At 48.8% G+C, this 20123-nt stretch overlaps 5 protein-coding genes across 5 annotated transcripts; 3 read left to right on the forward strand and 2 right to left on the reverse strand.

Annotated features, from left to right (window-relative positions):
• Window positions 1-2121: 2121 nt before the first annotated feature.
• On the forward strand, window positions 2122-4097 carry K444DRAFT_643534 (MFS general substrate transporter; the record flags this gene model as incomplete). Its single annotated transcript, XM_024884867.1, has 9 exons — window positions 2122-2231; window positions 2294-2387; window positions 2460-2584; window positions 2666-2924; window positions 2992-3252; window positions 3306-3406; window positions 3462-3527; window positions 3583-3823; window positions 3894-4097. 9 exons carry the CDS (start codon window positions 2122-2124, stop codon window positions 4095-4097), a joined length of 1461 nt encoding a protein of 486 aa, XP_024735536.1.
• A 3092-nt stretch (window positions 4098-7189) lies between these two features.
• K444DRAFT_643535 (aspartyl-tRNA synthetase-like protein) lies at window positions 7190-10484 on the reverse strand (the record flags this gene model as incomplete). The annotated part of the gene is made up of 4 exons (XM_024884868.1): window positions 7190-9315; window positions 9362-9790; window positions 9840-9986; window positions 10037-10484. The coding sequence occupies 4 exons, from the start codon at window positions 10482-10484 to the stop codon at window positions 7190-7192; spliced, it is 3150 nt and encodes a 1049-aa protein (XP_024735537.1).
• A 1090-nt stretch (window positions 10485-11574) lies between these two features.
• On the forward strand, window positions 11575-13407 carry K444DRAFT_613530 (alpha/beta-hydrolase). Its single transcript, XM_024880368.1, has one exon. It carries the CDS (start codon window positions 11591-11593, stop codon window positions 13247-13249), a length of 1659 nt encoding a protein of 552 aa, XP_024735538.1. The 5' UTR covers window positions 11575-11590; the 3' UTR covers window positions 13250-13407.
• A 1409-nt stretch (window positions 13408-14816) lies between these two features.
• K444DRAFT_663952 (HET-domain-containing protein) lies at window positions 14817-17054 on the reverse strand. The gene is made up of 3 exons (XM_024886906.1): window positions 16599-17054; window positions 15546-16509; window positions 14817-15497 (listed from the first exon to the last, which is right to left on the reverse strand). The coding sequence occupies exons 1-3, from the start codon at window positions 16819-16821 to the stop codon at window positions 14891-14893; spliced, it is 1794 nt and encodes a 597-aa protein (XP_024735539.1). The 5' UTR covers window positions 16822-17054; the 3' UTR covers window positions 14817-14890.
• Window positions 17055-17762: 708 nt separating this feature from the next.
• K444DRAFT_562513 (FAD/NAD(P)-binding domain-containing protein) lies at window positions 17763-19423 on the forward strand. Its single transcript, XM_024876988.1, has 3 exons — window positions 17763-18090; window positions 18171-18349; window positions 18402-19423. The coding sequence occupies exons 1-3, from the start codon at window positions 17792-17794 to the stop codon at window positions 19283-19285; spliced, it is 1362 nt and encodes a 453-aa protein (XP_024735540.1). The 5' UTR covers window positions 17763-17791; the 3' UTR covers window positions 19286-19423.
• Window positions 19424-20123: the final 700 nt, after the last annotated feature.

Raw genomic sequence — 20123 nt, forward strand, 5'->3', positions numbered from 1 at the left:
ATGCACAAAAGACAGGAGGATGAAACACGTGGAGGGCAGCTGATGAGGTCGATCGAAACAGCGACCATGAGCGCCACGCTAAATCTTTAGCGTAAAGCCACTGAATTTTAAGCGAGCCTATTAAATCAAATTTATGTGCTTCTCTCCAATCCATTCGTCCAAGGCCAACCGATCAAAGCCTTACTCCATAGAACACCTAGCCACTTCTTTCACCCAATGCTTGAATAAGCGAGACTTTTCCTCCAAGTCTAATTGGCCGACAAATTCGCTTAGCTCAAAAAGCGTTACCTTGTTTGGTCCAATGCTTTACTCATATTCGCTTAGCTTGAATTTCACGTCCTCAGCACGTGACACCTCGAGTATTTGGCGTGATCTGGATAAGTAAACTGTTTCAGGGTACGCGGAGCTCGAAGCCCGACGTCGGATACTGTTTTAAAGTGATGCGAGGAACTTTCCCGCGGAGTTCACATCAATTGCATGGTGGTGTGGTGACTAGGCCAATCACAGGCCGTGTAATGGATTACGTCTTTCCACAAACCCTACCATATTGCTCAGCAAACGGGGGTACGCTGGCGCATTTGGGTCAGCCCGACCTCAAATGTCCGAACAACCTTTCAAACCCCTGCAACAGGGCTGCCTTCCTGGTTGTTTTCTCGGTGTGGCTGGCGTGCGAGGCCTGAAAAATCACTTGTTTTTTTATACAACCTTCTAAACCGGCAAAACCGGCCAGCTAGGAACGATTCTGGAATACTTCAAAGACATTTTTACTAAATACAAGTTCATTTCTCAAAGCCTTTATTCTAATAAATTACTAGAAACGTTTCTAGAACGCTTCCAAGTCGCTTTAGTTAGGGCTTGGGTTAGTCTGGGGGTTTAGGGGGTGGTAGGAGGCCCCCGTATTAGGAATACCTTAGAGACGTTTTGGTAACAATATAGAAATGTAGTTCCAGATTCCATGTATCTTACATAATAGACGGGAAGGCACAGGGAGTGTGGAGACAATACTTCGTATTTAATCCTTAAAAGTTGTAAAAGGCCAGGTGGAGACACAAAGCACGCCAGCTCAAATACATATTCGCAATAACTTTTCAGACCCCCTGCAACGGCCACGTGGAGACGTCAAGCAGGCCAGTTGGGCCACCTTGCTGCCCGACCCTCCCCGGATGCAACCCATCGACAAGATCGAAGGCAGTTTTTGGGAACCCACCTCAACCCATCCTGTCCCCGGGGGCTAAATGGACATTCCCCGTGAGTCATGGGTCCTTGTCGCACAGCCTAGCGGTGACTGGTCTAGGATGAGAATACTACCGTGGCCGCGGCAGGACCAATTGAGGTGCAAAAGCAATAAAAGCGTAGGCAATAAATGGGACAAATAGACCGGGCTCTAGTGTTCCGCATTCTCGGATAAGAGAGAGTGCTTGGAGGCTAGAAGGATTCACCGCTCTCACCACCCACACTACTCAACCCCACAAAATGAAATTTGGAGATCTTACCGCCGCAGCCCCAAGAAAATAATACGATATTCGCAACCCTGAAACTTTTTCCATTAAAACCTAAGTGTTTAGGATTTTCTAAGTACTTTGGAAAATTTGCAAATTTTTGGTGCTTGGACAGGGCTAAAAGTGGGCGATGTAGTGGTTTCGGCAGGTGGCGGTGAACCCTTCCAGTACAAAGCAATCAATAGCTGTCCTACCTGAACAACACAGAATCGATTTTTGCACCTTGGTAGCCTCCGATATTTACCGAAAGCTTATCTCCCCACGAAAACTGAGCACCTAGATGGAACGCCTCTTTGCGCGAAATCAATGATAGGTTGAATGGCTGCAGATCTCTCTCTGCCAAGAATCGGCAGTTTGATTCCTCACAAAGAACAAGGAATGTCAGTCTACTTTTCTGTGATTCTATACATATAATCCAATCAGCCCTCTCCGAGGATCATTAAGATTCACATCAAAAAATCAACCAATAGGTTAAAGCTAACATTCCTTGCTAATCTACCTTGAGATAACAATCCTGGCCAGCAAAACTTCGACATCTCCTTCGACAATCATCAGACCAGAGATAATCCTGAATAACTTTTCGACTCTAGCTCAAAAAATAAATCCTCTTAGTCGGGAAATAATGACGGGCCGTTCGAAAGAAGATGAGGTTAGCACTGTTGAGGTTCCCAATAGTGTTGACGTGGACCAGGACCGAATCGAACGCCGTGTGTTGAGGAAGATAGACCTCAGGTGAAAACACGATGCGGGTTGTTTCCTCATATGGACTTTTGCTTATAATACCCGCTAAATAGACTCGTCCCTCTTCTCACCATTTGCTATTTTCTCCAATACCTTGATAAAGCGTCTCTTGGATTCGCATCTATCATGGGAATTATCGAAGACAACGCAAGTCCTCATTCCCCATAATCTATTTCTCGAAGAAACCAAATGGCTACTAAAACCAAATGGGGACACCAGAACCTCCAAGGACAAGAATACTCATGGGCGAACTCGATCTTCTTCTTCGGGTACCTCGCATTCACCTTCCCGACCTCGATTCTCATTGTGAAATTCCCAATCGGCAAATATGTCTCCGTTACTGTGTAAGGTCCCTCTATTTAATTCTATCCCTCAAGATTACCCACCCCATAACTTCTACTTAGCTAACCGATTTCAACATTCAGAATGGTTTGGGCCATAATCCTCATGCTCCACGCTGCCACTCATAACTTTTCTGGCCTAATGGCCGTGCGTTTCTTTCTCGGGGTCGGCGAAGCAACTGTTGTGCCAGCATTTGCTCTCCTCACCGGAACATTCTACAAGAGAGAAGAGCAGCCCCTAAGACAGTGCGCGTTTTTCCTTGGCGATGGCATCGCTGGTATATTAGGTGGGTTGATAGTTTGGGGCATTGCTCATATTCAAGGCAAACTGGAAACTTGGAAGGTGAGTTCAAATGCCATCCCTTTGGGTTGACTGACGTACAGCTTGTTTCGAGCTCACATTTGAATAGTATTTATTCTTGATATACGGAGCAATAACCGCTTTCTTTGGAGGGATATTGTTTTTCACCCTTCCCGATGGCCCCTCGAAGGCAAAGTTTCTCACAGAGGAAGAGAGAGCAATAGCCGTTGATAGAGTACAGATGAATGGGGGTAAAAAAGTCATTAACTACCAGAGATATCAGGTTATTGAGGCCTTGTCAGACCCACAGGCGTGGCTGCTAGTTCTTAACACATTCTGTGTCAATGTTGCGACTGGTGGCCTTTCGAGTGTAAGTCCAACACTGAAAGAGTAAAATGGGATTTGCCCGCTAACCCAAGGCAGTTCGGCAACATATTGATCCAGGGTTTTGGCTTCAGCTTATTCTCAACGCTCCTCCTTCAGATTCCGGCCGGCGCTGCACAAATCCTATTTGTGTGCATTGGGTGCGTTGTACTATGCTATATACCTTATTTAGTTAATGCTAATAATGACTTTTAGTGCCTATTTCGGAACGTATGTAAAGAACGCACGACTCCTGACAATGGTTTTCTTCATGCTAGTCAGGTACGCTCGACTCTTGATTTCTCTAAACTAACGTACAACTCCTAATTACTTTTAGCATCACTGGCACAGCAATGATGTTTGCCATCCCAGCTCGACACCGCGTCGCTAGATACGCAGGTTCATGTCTCACATCTGCATTCTCCGCCAATTTACCTATGGCGACATCGATGGTGACATCCAACATCGCGGGATTCACCAAAAAGGCCACTGTGATGGCAATGATATTTATTGCTTACTGCGTTGGCCGTATCGCAGGGCCACAGTTCTTCTTACAGAGCGAAGCTCCCAAATATCCGGTATGACATCCTGTGAATAATATGAACGGAGGAGGCAAGACCTATGCTGATGTTTTTAATGTTTGAATAGACGGGACTGAAGGCCATTCTTGCGGTATTTTCTTCCGCGGCTGTTATTGCGCTTATACTGAGAGCTTATTTAATGTGGGAGAATGCTAAACGCGACAAAGACGTTGGAGCAACTCTTGGGGCAAGTAATGAATCATCTGAGCTCTCAGAAATCGACGAGAATTTCACAGATCGTGAGAATAGGAACTTCCGTTACTTGTTGTAAGAGCAATGTTTGGAGAATGATATAATAAGAGAGGACGTGGTGTGGTTGAGGATTTCCTTACTGGATATGCGTTTGAACGGTTCGGGTGAGTGCAGAGGGACGCGAGTGCAGGCAAACGACAAGGGGCCATGTAGCGACTCGAGTTAAATTGCAATTGAGCACACCTGTGCAACTAATTAGCCTTTGGAAACATAATTGTGTTTGATTTAAATATGCGATTGTGAAGGGATGCGGAGATCTCTGAAAGGTAAAAGGCTCCTGTTCCTCTCTTAATTTCGTAGATATGCACTCCGCCGCACCCGATGAAAGAAACGAGATGAATTTGGTTGGAACAAAAGATTTCTTAAAGACCCAGCTTGAATTCATTGCTCTGAAAATAGACAACAAAACATACCTCTCCTCTCAGGGTTGCTGAACATCATAACAAGCGCCGCGAGGCATACATTAATGAGAGGTCAGCAGCTGGGTGAAGAAGACAGCTCGATATTTGGTTTCTTCCTAGCATGTCATTAAATCATGTGTAAGGAGAAGAGGTCCCCCATCCGTTGGCGACGGCTATAGCACATTCGAATTCTGGAACGCCAGTTGGCCATTCTCACTGCTAAAGATGTCAGCCCCAATTATAGACTCAAGCGGTTTATTGGCAGTAGTATCTCTCTTTTCTAGGACAGGTCTGAGATACTTTGTGCATTTCTGTTCTGGATCTGCTGCAGAGAACGAGAGAAGGGACGGAAGGTAAGCAAATGATGCAAGCTAGGAAACTGGGAGACTTTATCTTTGCTCGAGGAATTCCTGTACTGCGCCAGCTTCATGACGCATGAGGTTACATTTCCCTGGCGAGGATTTTGACGGTCTATTTGAAAGCGAGATGAAGATTTGATAACGATTCTGTTTTCCTAAATAGACTCTTTGCAAGTATAACCACCGTACAGGTTTAGAATTTGAGTACAATTTGGTTCAAGTTGTGTTGGAATTACTTAAATGAATCCAAAAGGAGTACACCCCTGCCAAATCTCTATTTAGCCCGCGTAAACTCGCGTAGCTTTCCTAACCAGGATTATCTGCCTAGAGTAATAATTTTATAAATAACTTAAAATTTACTCTATTTTATTTATATACTAGTACTCTTCTAATTCCCTTTGCATTTCTTTAAGAACGCTAGTTTTTATAATTTATTATAAAATAATTCTTTATTTTAGCCCCTCGCGCACGCGCATATATATTAGTAAGATATATATTCTGGCTCTCTGACTTATATATTACTTAAGAATATATCCTTACTTACGTAATTAAAGTAAGTAGCCATATTAGAGTTGGGAGCCTTTAGCGTGCGATACGATCCCTGGCCTAAAGGCAAGCTATAGTACACGTGAAGGAAGCTCCAAGTTTTAGTAGAGACAAGCTTTGGGGCTCCTTATTCAAGCGCGCCCCCTAGCTCCCGTGGTATAACAACATTGAAAATAACAAACCCGAAAACTCATAATCTGCCCGCTGATATAAGAGTAACTGCTCAGCCACAAGATGTTTCCCTAGCTGACACGGAGCTTTAGACCGTTTGGCCCTCGAAGTGTTAACTGTGGATACGGAGAGTGCGGTTGGGCATGTTCTGCACTCATGGTCGCGTTCCTCATCTGCTGTAGAAGCGATAGTGAGAACGTGAGGTTCAGCATCAGGTATTTATTCCCTCAAAGCAGAAAGGGGGTATCAAATTCCCGGTGCCCGCCCTTTTCCTCCCCTTCCTCGAGACATCCGCCGATATCCGACTCACAACTTCTTATCTTCTTAAAAGTGAGAAGGGTATAAGAACTACTCTCGCACCAAATGCAAAAATCACAGGACAACGATCCAAAGTTGCAGAGCTGCAGGGTTTCTGTCCTTGTATCTAGGGGCTGTGGACTCCGGTTTTTCGGGAGGCTAGCGGTGATTTCGTTCAAGGGGTAAAGTCGAAGCTGTCGGGCCAGCAAGGGTAGGTAGCTCAGGACTGTTCATGAATGCGGGGTACATTGACAGAGGGAGGGAACTGCGGAGGCGGCCCTGAGATCTTTAGGGATGTGAGAACTTGGACTTGGTATTCAGAGATTGGAAAGAGGCTTGACCGAAGCACGTACAGTACCATTGACTCCGCATTTGGAATCTGTCGTGGCTGACTTGGAATGTTTACTGTGATGAGGAAACAGGATCTTCCTTTTCCAAACATGTATACCTATCAACCACTTAGATGCCACGTTCCGAACCAGCTTCAACGATGATTTTTTTAGCTGGCTCGGTGTTTCTTCTTCCACTACCGTAGATAGCAACCTCTCTCTCGTGTTCAACTCAACAGGATATAATAAGCTCTTGCCCTAAGAACACAGGAAACACAATAAATTTTGAGGTCGAGGGAAAGACCACGGTGTCTCCGGTTATCCATCATACCTCCGTGCACTCTTCCTTGTTTAGTCAAGTTGGCGCGTGTTTACGAGACATTACCGTAACTCTCGGACAAGAGCAAGTTTTATTTTTTCAGGGAATGGTAGTGTATTAACACCAACTAGTAACTTGACAATAACACAACAAATAGACAAGCCACCATACTACCGGAGTAGAATCGGTGAACACAGCGTACGAAAATAGTTGGAAGCGTCTGTAGACGTGGAAAAGTTGCCACCTCACGACGGCCGAGAAAGTGCCGAGTGGTGATCCCCACATGGACTTCTTCAGCAGCATGCCCTTTGGATGGTAAGGGGCGTCACGTGCCATCCCTTTCTTGCTCCGCCCTCCTCCTCACACACCTCTCAACCCTTCACCACGAATCTAGAGTACTTGGTTGAAGAATCGCATTCAAAAGGTATCTAACTACTTTCCACTACAACAAATCAGAAATCTGCGTCTCCATCTCCACATCTCTCAAATTTTGGGTGTGTGTGCTTGTGCTTGTGCTCGACGAAGTGAAAATTAACTCCCCCTCAAACGCCATTAAAGCATTCAACTTCCTTCTTTCGTATCTACACTCATCGTCATTACCACCACCCCTCCGACCCCTCTCCCCTCTTCCCCTCTTTTCAGCGCTCGTTCACACACTCAACACCCGGTGCTCTCGGCCTCACACCCCCCTAACCATCCTCCTTCAAGAACGCCATCAACGCCTGAATCCCGCCGGCTCCCAGTCCCCCTCGGGGATACGCAACAAAAACAGGGTCATTCCTCACGCCCATCTTCTCGCGGAATTCGCTCTTGTTCGTCAACTTAAACTGCCGATTAATCGCCTCGTACGCCTTCTTCAACGCCCGCACCTTCGTCTTGCCCAGATTGCGTCCCCCCTCCAGCGTATTCATCGCCCCAGTGCCGAAGGTGACTTGTTTGCACTCCGCATCACTGGCCGCGATCGCGCGCATAGAGTGCAGGATGAGGCTCTCGATCGTGCCGGACGGGGCACCGGGGAACTCGAGGCTGAATTTGACTTGGTAGCCATTCTGCGGACTCAACTGGTGCAGGACGCAGATAGCGTGGATCGTGCCGTCTGGACCGACGGAGTAGTAATAGCGTCTGTGTTCCCAGTCGATCCAAGGTCTGATTTGCGTTAAATGGACTTGCGTGCCCTTGCGGTTCTTATGCCAGTCCTCGATTCTCTTGTCGATCTTAGCCTGGAGTTCGGAATCAACGGGCGCTCCGACGGGCACGTCGATTTCCTTGATGCCCTCGTTCTCGGCGTGGCGGATCTTGCGCGCGAGGTCCTTGTCTTTGTTCGCCGGGTTGTTGCGAGGGTCGGCGCGCTCTTCTGCGGCACAGGCGAGAGTACGCCAGAGGAACTTCTCGCCGAGGTACTCCTCGATGTCGGGCCCAACGATCATCCACAGCGGCTTCAGCTCCTTGTGCTCTTCTTTCAGGAACTGCAGGTACGCGGAGACGATTTGAGGGTACTGCTGTTTCGAGCACAAGGGCTCCCCGACGGCGATCGCGAAGTTGTGGGAGATGACGTAGCCTTGTGCTGCCCCTGTGCTGGCGTGTCGCCATACGTGGTACCGCTTGTCGAGCCAAGATGTGTTTGCTGCGTCGCCGTAGTTGGCGATTAACTTCTCTAACGGCTGCAATTGCTTCTCTCGATCGGTGATTCCTTCTGTCGGGTTATTCTCCAGATCCGTGCGCTCCCAGGGTGGGTTCGTGGTACTTGCTTCTTCGTGCCGGAGTTTGAGCGTTGGCGGACGGGCAGGGAGTGACTTCGGGTCTCGTGGGAAGAGGGAGGCCAGGCGGATGTTCCCGAGGTTCAAGAAAAGGTAGGTGAGCCGTTCTAATCCAATGCCACAGCCTGCGTGCGGTGGCGCGCCCCAGCGGAAGCCTTCGAGGTATTCGAGCATGGATTCGGGCTTCAGACCTTTAGCTTTCATGCGTTTTTCGAGGAATCGAGCATCGTGGATACGTTGTCCTCCTGTGAGGATCTCTTGTCCTCGCATGAAGATGTCGAAGGAGTTGGTGAAGCGGTCGTCGGTTGGGTCGGGCATGGCATAGAAGGGGCGGACTGAGCAGGGGAATTTGTCCAGGATGTAGTAGTCGGTCTTGTACTTTTCTTTGACGAGGGCACCGAGACGAATTTCTGCTCTGGTGGCAAGATCTTCTAGCTCAGAAGGTGGGTTTCCGTCTTCGTCGACCCAGCCATCGTCGATCAGCATCTTGACTCCCTCGGAGAAGGGAATTCTTGGTGTCTCTTCCAGCCATTGGACCCTGTCGTGGGGATAGAAGTGAGAGATGACGTCGATTTCTTTCTGGTATCGATCATAAATTCCTTGCCATAAGTTCTTGAACATTCCATCGATGATGGTCAGAGCCTCGTAATAATGCTCTTCCAACGCCATCTCGAGATCCAAGCCGGTGTATTCGGTCAAATGCCGGGGCGTGTTGCTATCTTCTGCTCGGAAAACAGGACCAATTTCGTACACCCTTTCGAAATCGGCAGCAATACACATTTGCTTTGGAAGTTGGGGAGATTGTGCAAGGAAAGCTGGCCGTCCGAAATAATCGACTTCGAAGACTGTGGCTCCAGATTCAGAGGCACCACCTTGAAGCTTCGGGGTATGGATTTCAATAAAGCCTTTGCCATCGAGATAGGAGCGGAAGAGGTTGCAGATTCCAGATTGGATACGGAAGATTGATTGAGCGGGGGCAGTTCGTAAGTCGACGATTCGGTTGTTGAGACGAACTCTTTGGGGAAGGGATCGTTGCTGTCTGAAGAAATCCATACTGCCTGCCAAAAGGTTAGAACATCCTAAAAGCCAGGTAAGAGGACCTACTTCGACTTGCAAAGATGTCCTTGGAAGCACGGCCTTTGCTGTCTCTGTCAGGCGAGAATCGAGAGAAATCTGTTGAAGTACGAGGAGTTCCTTGTTTGGGGGTCCCAATTCTAGGAGTGTTGTCTGCAGGTGTATCACCATTCGAGGGGTATAACGACGACATCGAGCTCTCATCTTCCTCGTCATCAACATCTTCTCTGTCTCTGTTGATGTTCTCCGCATCGTAGACTGTGAAAGGGACATTTTCTGTCAATTGCCCAACCCTGTGCACTTCCCACACCTCGAGCTCGTGGTCATGGACCGTTGCATTCTTGACTCGCTTGGGTGCTTTTCGAACTCTCGCAATGACCACAACGATTGTTTCGGTGGGATAATGCTCAACGCTTCGCACCATCTGCTCGGAGATGGTGCCTTCATTTTCTTCTCCCGCTATAAAATAATCAGCCCAGGTTCGCGGGCAGAGACTTTATTTGCATACCTTTCAGCTCATGTCGAGCTTTGAAACTCTGTAAGACTCCTTGTATTGTAATGGTCTGCTGCCGGAAAACAATGAAGACCAGTTTCGCGCTCATGCGGCGGAGGGTATGTATCCGAGCTCGGAAAGTAATGACCTCTCCGTCCAATTCTGCACCCAGATTAGTAAGATATGCAAGTCTCTCGGAAAAAGGCACCCACTCTCCCAATCCAAGTTCTTGAACAAAAGCCGATCCTCGTGAGTCCATCTCTTGCTCTGATTCATACTGTATGGCCGGTACAATTTCGTGAGCGATGGTGGTCCCTCCTGTAAAAACCTCTCGTCCTCTATTCTAGCCATCGACTCCCTCTTCTTTGTTTCCACCTTTGCCCGTTCCCGATCCATACTCTTCCTCGCCCTCTCAGCCTGAATGACTTCCCGACTCTGACGCTTCGAATCGCCGTTCAATCTTGGAGTAGAGGTGCTGCTGGTAATGGGAGTTGAAGCACCATTGGGCTTGGCATTTGGGCTATCAGTGCCGGACCCCGTAGAACTATTGACCCCTTCGACTTTGCTAGGAGCCGAATTTTCCGTGATTGATTTGTCGAGTGTCGAGTTATTATTGCTCATATCCTTCAGTTTCCTGAAGGGCTTCTTGAGGAACGACATGTTGGCGAACGTTGAGGTGCCGAGCTGTCGAGCTGTCGAGGTGTCGAGCTATCGAGCTGTCAACTGTCAAGCTGTCGAGCTTGGATGGCGGGGTTGGGCGCCAGAGCTCGAATTATTTAAAGGCCGCTGAGAGCGGGGGTTGGATGGCGGCTGCAAGCAGCTGATTAATTAAGTTGGGAGGATTCCGGGGCCGCTGATCAATATCAGATGCGCAGAATCGAGTTCTTGGTTACGGAAGAGCGGATTATGTGATGCGGGATTCGCAGGGCGGAAGATTCGGGTTGCTGCCAAGAACAGCACATGCACCACAGGCGGGCGAGAGAAGAAAAAGCTGGGCTGAGCTGACCGAAAACGAGAAGAAGGGAACACAATAATGGTTTTATTGATGGGTAAGGGTAAGGGAAGCAGGCTGGAGGTAAATACGCTGCTGTACGTCAAGAGATAAGATTGCCTTTCCCCACAGCGAGGGCAATGACATCACGGTTTTGAGGCGGGCTGCGTGAGAGCTATTGAACCGCGTTACGGTACGGAGGTACACATTTCACACATCTCACGTGTGCTGGCAAAACCCGGGCACGGGTGCAGACTGGACAGGAGAGGCTTGTCACGGTGAAAAGCTCAGCTGCAAAATCCGGACGCTCGCGAGTGCTACTAGCTGTGTACCAGGACGAAATCAGGGAGCAAACAGCGACACAAAAACTTGCACGTCACAGAAGAGTGGTGTGGCGTCCCCAGCCGAAGCTTCCGGAGGCAAAGTCCGCGATTGGTGGACCTGGTTTCAAGCAGGCTGAGTCAGGATTGTGGCACCCCCGAGGCTTTGATCACAGGGATACCGGACGCAGTGAGGCGGCAAAAGCGGGTACCTGATTTGCCGCCTCACTCTGCAGGCAGAAACAGTTGTGCATCTGTGCAGTTGTGCATTTGTACATTTGTACATTTATGCATTTCTTGGCATCTGCATCTGCATCTCGCTTCCTGAGGCATCACTCTCGTTCCCAGGCATGAACCCAGCCTCGGCCCGCGCCCATGTCGCTGGTGACGTAGCAAAGTCGCCGATTCTCCGTGGTGCTGTCTCAACTCAACATCGATTCGTCGCGCCAAAGAATATGTCACACTCCCGCCTCGCCCTGAGTGGCTCTCTCCCCTCTCAAATACCCGGATGCGTGTCCCAGCATGCGTCCAGATTACTGAGCTGCAGCCGAGCCCCAATCGACTACGAGTTCCAAGCTCGAAGGTCTAGATACATATCAGACCCCGCCATCCAGTGCTCAAGGGCTTTTCTGCCCCTGCTGCACCCCTTTTGTCACCTTCTGTCGCGGTGGAATACCATGAGCATTCTCTCTGCTCGCTGGCTACTCTACATGAAAGCCGCAATATGGAGGGCCTTGATGGCCATTGGGATGAAATTCCACCACTTCGCTGAACCGAAACCTCCCCGCCCGAACTTCAAGATCATTGTCCCGTCACGACTGTCGCCTCGAGGGGGGACATTCAAATTGGTCTTCTACATACCCGATTCGTACCTCAGCACTCCAGATGGCTATCGATTCCCTGTGGTTGTCAATTTCCACGGTGGGGGGTTTACATTGGGGACAGGAACAGATGATGCGAGATGGGCGTCAACGGTTATACACCAAGTCGATGCAGTCTTCGTATCAGTGGAATACCGACTCGCACCCGAATACCCCTTCAGCGTCGGTGTCGAAGACGGAACAGACGCGCTCATGTACCTGGCCTCACACGCCGAGGAGCTACGTCTGGACCCCCACAGAATGGCTCTCTCGGGCTTCAGCGCTGGAGGAAACTTCGCCTTCACTGTCCCCCTCATGCTGCTCGACCTCCAAACAGACGCAGGGAAACGCAGTCTGCACGAGCCCAGCCTGCAACAACCCTCCTCACGCCTCAGTTCCCGCCCCTCAACCTCGCACCTCAACACCTCGCATTCCCACCTCCGCACCCATGCCGGGCCCTCGACATCTGCTTTCTCCTCCACACTCTCCCTCCCCCGCCCCGACCTCGAAAACGCCATGTCCTCGTCCTCTGTCCTAAAACTCTCTGACCTAGAACCCACCGCCCTAGAAGTAGCGCAACAAGTACCAGACTTAACCTTAAAAGCAATCGTCTCTTTCTACCCACCGACCGATTTCCGCTCCAGCAGAAAAGACAAACGTGCCACGAATCCAGCACCAGAGAAGAATCTCCCGCCCATGTTGACGAATCTGTTTGACGAGAGTTACATGCACCCTTCCGACCTCATTGATCTCTGCGATCCCTACTTATCGCCCGCAGCGGCCTCGGACGCGCAATTGAAAGCGGCATATCCAGACGACATCATTCTCTACACCTGCGAGTACGACATGTTGAATGTCGAGGGCAAAGAGTTTGGGGAGCGGTTGCAGGGAGACAATGTAGGGAAGACGGTGCACGGTGGGGAAGTCAAGGCGGTGCCGCACGCGTTCGATAAGAAGCCGAATCCGGTGCGGTTCCCGAAGAGTGCGGATAGGATATATAGTGAGGCGTGCGCGGAGTTGCGGAGGGTGTTTGGGGGGCGGAGTAGTGTTGAGGAGAGGACGCAGTTGGAGCTGAGCAAGGAGGTTGAGAGGTTTGATGATGAGGAGTTAAGGGGGGGTGGGGATACCGATGCGTTGATTGGGGAAGGAGGAACTACGAGGACGGAGAGGGAGCTGGAACGCGAGAGGAGGTGGAGGGAGGCGCCGGATATCACCATCGATGAACCTCCCTCAGACGTCAATGGCGTCAAATGATCACTAGCTCGGTGACGAATTCTCTGTATATTCTTCCAAGTTTTTGGGCATTGGGGCATTGGCAGATGTAGGCGTTTATAGACTTGTGTATACTGTACATACACCATTCAAAATTCAACATCCAAATTTCGAAATCATTTCCATCCTACAACCCCGAGGCCTCGCCCGTTCCTTTGTTCAACCGTGCCCCCTTTGTTGTGAATCCAAACTCGCTTACGATTAGCCCCTATTCCTATTCACCTACACCAAACATCACCTTTCCAGCGAGTAACAAGAACTCTCTTCACTTCTCAACAAAGTCACGTGTTTTTGTTGCATGTCTGAGCGTAATATGCTGTACGCTTTCAAAAACAAGGGCGATAGTCAAGAGTCGACCGAATTGAACAAATTGAAGATTACAGATGAATACACATTACCCTTTCCGCACTGTGTATAACTTATTGAATTGATTTTTATGACATTTAATTAAGAGGTTTTCATTGTACTTCGTATTTTGGTAACAGATGTTTCTACAACTTAGTTGAAGGCGAAAGGTGAAAGGCGAAATACGAATTGGCGATTCGGTCCACCCCTTTCCTACACACCCCCATTTTCAATTCCACTTTCGAAAACAAGTCAATAAATCCTCCTTTACAGTTTTACTATTTAAATGTATGCGCAATAATATAATAGCAATTTTTTATTTAATCTTTATATGGTTCTTTATTCATGTCTTCTTTGTTCTCAAGCTCGTAATACCTCCTCCTCAATCCAGGGTACGAGGCAGGAAGTGGCAATTGAACTTGCATCTCCACTTGTGACACTGGCAATGGTATATATCACGTGTTTCCGTTGCATATCGCAATTTAATGTGTCTACGAATCCAAAAGGTGGGCGAGCGTCAAATCGTCAAATCGCCGAACTGTTGTTATTGTAGTCGAATTTGACCGAACGAATCGACGAATCGATCCAATTGCCACCACCAATTATCAAATCTGAATAGATTAAGCTCCGAAAATTTTCTCGTCGCTTGAGAGAGCCTTTAATTACATATTTGATGCAAAAAATTAATGAGGTGAAAAGGTAGTTTCAGCCGATTAATCGATAGCTTAGAATACGGCATCCTATTCAACGCCTTTCCAGATCTCCCTCGGGAAATATATCCGGGCACGCAATTATATCTCTAGCTTATAATCCGGGAGCTGCCTCCCTCCTCCCAAATATTGATTACGGTTATCCAAAGATTTCAGAGCTCGCTTGGCCAAGAGGTGATGGGATGGTGGTCTGGGACATTGGAGAGAAGGTTGTGTCGGCTTGTGGGAGTATCACAGATGGAAGGAAGTGGTGGGTTGAGAGAGAGTCTTGGTTTGGTGGTGCTGCAGGATGTCCTCTTTGAGTGGCATTTGACGGCCGTTTGGGACATCGCGTTGTGCGGGCAAGTAGACGGGCTGTTAAGTGCCGCGGATTTTGAGGGGTGTTTCGAGGGTGATATGTAAGAGCTGTTGCCTTTGCGCTGCGTACAGCGCAACTCTAGATGTATCAATGTACATGATATTCTAGTACATTTACCAACGCCCACTATTTAAATGTCCCTTTGAATATGGCACATTCAAATGTACGAATAAATTGGGGACAGTCTGACAATGGATTCGTTCTCGTTTCTCAAAGCAACACCATCTTCGTTACAGGCGCCATCTCCAAGACCTCCTTCTCCTGACGAGTTCCCAAGTAGAAAAGTCCTACTCGTTGATAGAGCCCAAGCCCCTTTGGCACCTTATACTTATCACGAATTCTCTCCTGGCCAACAGCTGGCCGTAAGATCAGACCGGAGAGTTTCACTTCATCACTTCTTTGCCTGTGGTGGTAATCGCCCTCGGTCTTTTCGGCATGCATCATAAATAGTGCAAACAAATTAATCACCAGCCCGTCTTTAACGTCGAATACCGCACTCAGCAACTCTTCACTCACCCCATCCACGATAGAGAAATATTCATGCCAATCTGCACTTCGGGAATTTCTCTTATGCTTGTCCGTAGCTTTGGAAAGGGGTGCGAGAGGAGCCTCAAGCTCGAGCCACGCGCACTCGATCTCACCATACGGATTCGATCCGAGGATGATTTGACAGTCATGAAAGGTCACAGAATCCAGCGAGTCTGGTCCACAAGAGTTGAGGTAATAACCATTATCGGGGAAGGTTACCGGCCCATTGACAGATGCCCAGGACCACGACGGAGCGATGTAGCAATCTGGCCGAAACGACTCAAAGGAGCTGTAGCGGCTGGTGTGCCAGCATATAGAGTAGGCGATATCTTCCTACCACAGTCCTGCGCAATATCGCCCGTTTTTTTGCGCCGCTACCATGGTTGCGATGCCAGAGAGCGCCGGCAGCCGATCGGTTGGGACGGAGAATTTCCGTTGTGCAAAATCCTCAATCATGTCATACCACGATTGATAAGGGTGTTTTGAAAGGGTACTCTTCTCCGGGAATAGTTCTGTAACTGATCGGAACGGGTACTTCTTGTCCAAACTGTCTCGATCCGACTCATCCCAGGTGGTACTTTGACAATGCCAGGTAATCTTTTTACCCTGAAATTTTAGCTGCCGCCGACTCAAGTACGTTTCTTGTAAAGTCCATCCGCGGGAATCCAGTGGCAGGTTCGAATCTCCGTAACTATGTGCCTGATCCCGGAGGTACACATTCGCAGTCCGGCCTAACGGCGCGACGATTTTCATCGAGCACTGGATTTGGGGCCGGGGTTTGAAGAATCCTTCGGTGTCATCGGCGGCGGTTGCTGCCGCTACCATGAGATACGCATTTCGATATACATCTCCCATTCGGGATGATTCTCTATTCCAATCTTCCTTGTCTCTCTGGATGATACACAGGGAGTCAATCCACAGGTAACGAATCCGAAGGCATCGAGTAAGCACAATCGCATCGCGAAAGGTAGCAGGCGCTTGATCGGGGAGGAATCCATTGTACATCGATTCGAGCGTATCCCGAGTTGTCAAGAATGAGTTTGAGGCGCCCCAGCAATGACTAAGAGCAACATATTGCCCTCGTTTCCCATTCGTCTCGACAAGTTTGACATTCCCGGTAGACTCCGGGTCCCCAACATCTAATATCCTAGTTGGTAGAACCGGAAGTTGTTCGCTGTGGCAGCCTTGGTGCTCTTGATTGCATCGCTGAATCCAATTCCGCAAACGTGAAATGGTAGCAGGATTGAGAATATCCGGATGCACGAACGCCTCGGAGCTAGCAGGAAGAACGTCCCAAGTCCCTAAAATTGCGTTAGTTCGGTTTCACGAAAGAATTAAGACGTTAATTAGACGCTACCCGGATCTGTGCACACCGAATAAAGTCGCCCACGCCCGCGGCAAGACCAAAGATATCTTCGTACACGCCCTTCGCCCTTCTCTAACCAGATTCGATGCAGGTCTCGTACTAATCTGTACAGGCAACAATCCCCTTTGTACGCGTTGAACACAGCTTGGTCATGATTAAGATCGTACTTGATCGGGGGAGCTTCAATGCCCAAGGCTGGCCCGTCTAGGGGAAGTTTTGAGCAGACTGGGCACCGATCTTCTTCCATATAGTCCCTACTTCCCTACCGGTAATGGCCCGGGTACCTGCTCTAGGTATTTTGTTCAGACGGGTAAGTATCTTCCGAGAAAGATTGATTAAGCGTTTAGGTTGCTTTTTCGAAATTTCTGGTTAAAACAGTGAAAATATTGCTCTTCCTCAGCCGCAGCGCTCCAAATGTTGAGGTTACGTGTATGGAAAGCCGTAAGGATCAGACGTGCCAGCGCCAATTTACGAAGCACAATTGCAAATCGCAAATCGCAAGTCACGATTCTCTGATTATCGAAGGCTGGGAAGCCCCTTAAAAGTACAGATCCACTAGTCTCCCACTAGTCTCCCAGCCCCTAGCTGCCTTGGGCACCATAAGCTTGGCACTTCTCAATAATAAGTACTTTATAAAAGTAATATAATAAACCGAATTACTAATGCGATTTTTGCCTTTAATTAAGTTTGTAAAAGCATATAATTAAGACTTCTTAGCTAAATATTATAAAAATTCAATTCAATGAGTTATATATAGTGCGGAAAGGGTAATGTATAGTTAGTTGTCTTTAATTCTTAGTTTAGTCGATGGTCGGCTGTCTATCCGCGCCTGCTTTTGAAAGCGTACTATGCTTACCCACGCTAACCCTCACCAACTTTATTCAACCTTCCTTCTTCTTTTGTTTAACTTTCGTTCGAATGTCTCGTAAAGTCCACTAGTCGTTGAATAGGGGTCACTACTGACTCATCACTCGTCCCTGCTCCCTTGTCTTCCACTAGAACTACCCCGCATCCCTCACCCCTGTACAAGCAGTGACGTTCCACGTGAATCTGACATCTCAGCTCACCTCACTCGTACCTCGGACTGTCCTCAGGCCCCTTTACTTTACTTCACTTTACACAAGACCTCCCCTCGCAGCATCATGGACTCTTGACCTTCATCCCCTTCCCCCTTTTATTTCAATGTGCATAAATATAAAAGAAAGCTTACGGTTAAAATGGCCCCCAAATTCCACGTCCTCGTAATAGGCGGCGGCATCGGCGGCTTCGCATGCGCCGTGGGCCTTGCGCGAAAAGGGCACGCCGTCACCGTTCTCGAACGCAGCGCGTCATTGCAGACGTGGGGCGGGGGACTGTTGATTTCGAGTAATGCGTTGCGGGTTATTGAGAGCTATGGGTTGTTGGGGAGGTTCCAGGAGGTGGCGGAGAAGTGGGAGAGGCATGTGATTTTTAGATATGATGGGGGCGTGTTGGATGTTCTGAGTAATGCGGCGAATGAGAAGGTTTTTGGTTACGAGTGAGTGAAAGAAATCTGCTTTGTGAGAAGGGAGAGGGAGGCGAGGGGATGAGGGCTGGGCTGACTGAACTGTGGGATAGGATGTTGAATGTGCGGCGACAGGTGTATCAAAGGGTTTTATACGAAGGAGCTGTGGAGCAGGGAGTGAAAGTGCGATTTGGCTGTCGTGTTGAGAAGATCGATGATAGTGAGAAGGGACCAAGCGTCATGTTGAGTACGGGGGAGACACTTTTAGCTGATTTAATTGTCGGTGCAGACGGTTTGTCCCACCCCTTCTTCCCATTCAATCGCTCATTAACTCCCTCCCTAAGGAATCAAATCCACAACTCGCCCCTTCATCCTCGGCGGAAGGGATGTTAAACTGCAACCAAATAGCACCTGCTACCAATGCACCATTCCTGCCTCCCTGATGCTCTCGTCGCCTCTCACGGCGCCCCTCATCAACGAACGAGCTATCCACAGCTGGTGGGGTCCCAACACGCACTGGATCTGCGGTCGCAAGTCCAACGGCCAATCCTACGACGCAGCATTCTTCATCCACCCCACTGCATCCTCGCCTCTCCCAGCATCCCACGTCTCAGCCTCCAACTCGCACGACCCCGGCAAAGGTAAAGACAACGACAGAAGAGGCGACGTCCGGGAAGTCATCGACGGCGTGCAAACGCACGGGTACGAAGAGCGCGTCCAAGCCTTCGCGAAAATGATCCCACACGAAAACTGCACGCTGTGGAAAGTGGCTCAATTACCTGATCTCCCGACCTGGGTTTCTGAATCCGGGAGGATTGTGCTGTTAGGTGATGCGGCGCATGCGATGAGTCCGCATCTGGGACAGGGAGCAGCGATGACGATTGAAGACGGCGGCGTGCTGTCCGAATGCCTCGCTCGCGCTTCCTCCTTGGACGACATTCCCCGCGCAGTAAAGGTGTATGAGGAGATCCAAAAAGGACGCACGGAGAAGGTTAAGAGAGCTGCGGGGGTTAGTGGGGTGTGGAAGACGATGGCTGACGGGCCGGAGCAGAGGAAGAGGGATGAGGGGTTTAGGAAGAGGATGGAGAGCGGGGAGAAGTATGAGTTTTGGAGGGCGAGTGGGCATTTGGCGTGGATTTATGGGTGGGATTCTAAGCTGGAGGTGGGGAAGGAGTTGGATAGAGTGTTTCCTGTGGGGAAGGGGATAGGCCAGAGAGCAAGGATCTGAAGATAGTGGGTGGTGAACTCAAGGTGCTAAACTTTTGCTTTATAATGGCTCGCATTTTATATAAGAGATCGTTCCGGGCGGCCTCTCAGCTTATCACGTGCCAAACGCTGCGTACATACGTATAGCTCAACTCCTCGCTCCAAGCTTCTTCCCTTCCCCAGCTTGAGATTTCAAGAACCAGGGCTTTGAGGCTTTACATGTGCTTCAACTGAGACGGCTGAATCGTTTTCCGTTTCGTGCCGCCACTTGCTTTGTATCCTCATTCCTATGTGAGAGGCAAGCCCTCGAGAGGAGGTATGAGAACGAGCAGTGTGTCAAAAAAGTATTCAAGGTATTCAAGGTATTCATGAATATTCATGAATATCTTGAATAGAATATGAGTAGCGTAATTCTCAAAAATTAGAGTAGAGTAGAATATAAATTCATGAATATTCATGAATACTGGTGAATGCTGGTCACGTGACTATAGAAAATCAAGGTTTACTTAATAATTATTAAATAACTAAGGCGCCTATTAGTGGCTCTAGCCAAACTAAGCTAAGGCCTATATAATACTAGCTAAGTACTAATTTTCTATAATAATAAACTAATTATTCTCCTCGGAATCTTGTGCTTTGGTTCGCTTACTAAGCCTCGCTATCGCCTAATTGGGTAGCGAGGTGAAGCTAGAGCGGAAGCGGGTGGGAGCTTTACCTAATATAGCTAGCTTCTCACGTGCAAATCACGTGTAAATTCACGTGCTTACTACTATCCCCCCCGGTTCAAAGCGCCCTTTTGCCACTGTCTCCTTCCACGCCTCACTCCACTAAAGTCACGTAATTGAGTCTTCACCGCTTTC

The sequence above is a fragment of the Hyaloscypha bicolor genome, assembly GCF_002865645.1.
Source record: "Hyaloscypha bicolor E unplaced genomic scaffold K444scaffold_87, whole genome shotgun sequence".
Lineage (NCBI taxonomy): Eukaryota > Fungi > Ascomycota > Leotiomycetes > Helotiales > Hyaloscyphaceae > Hyaloscypha > Hyaloscypha bicolor.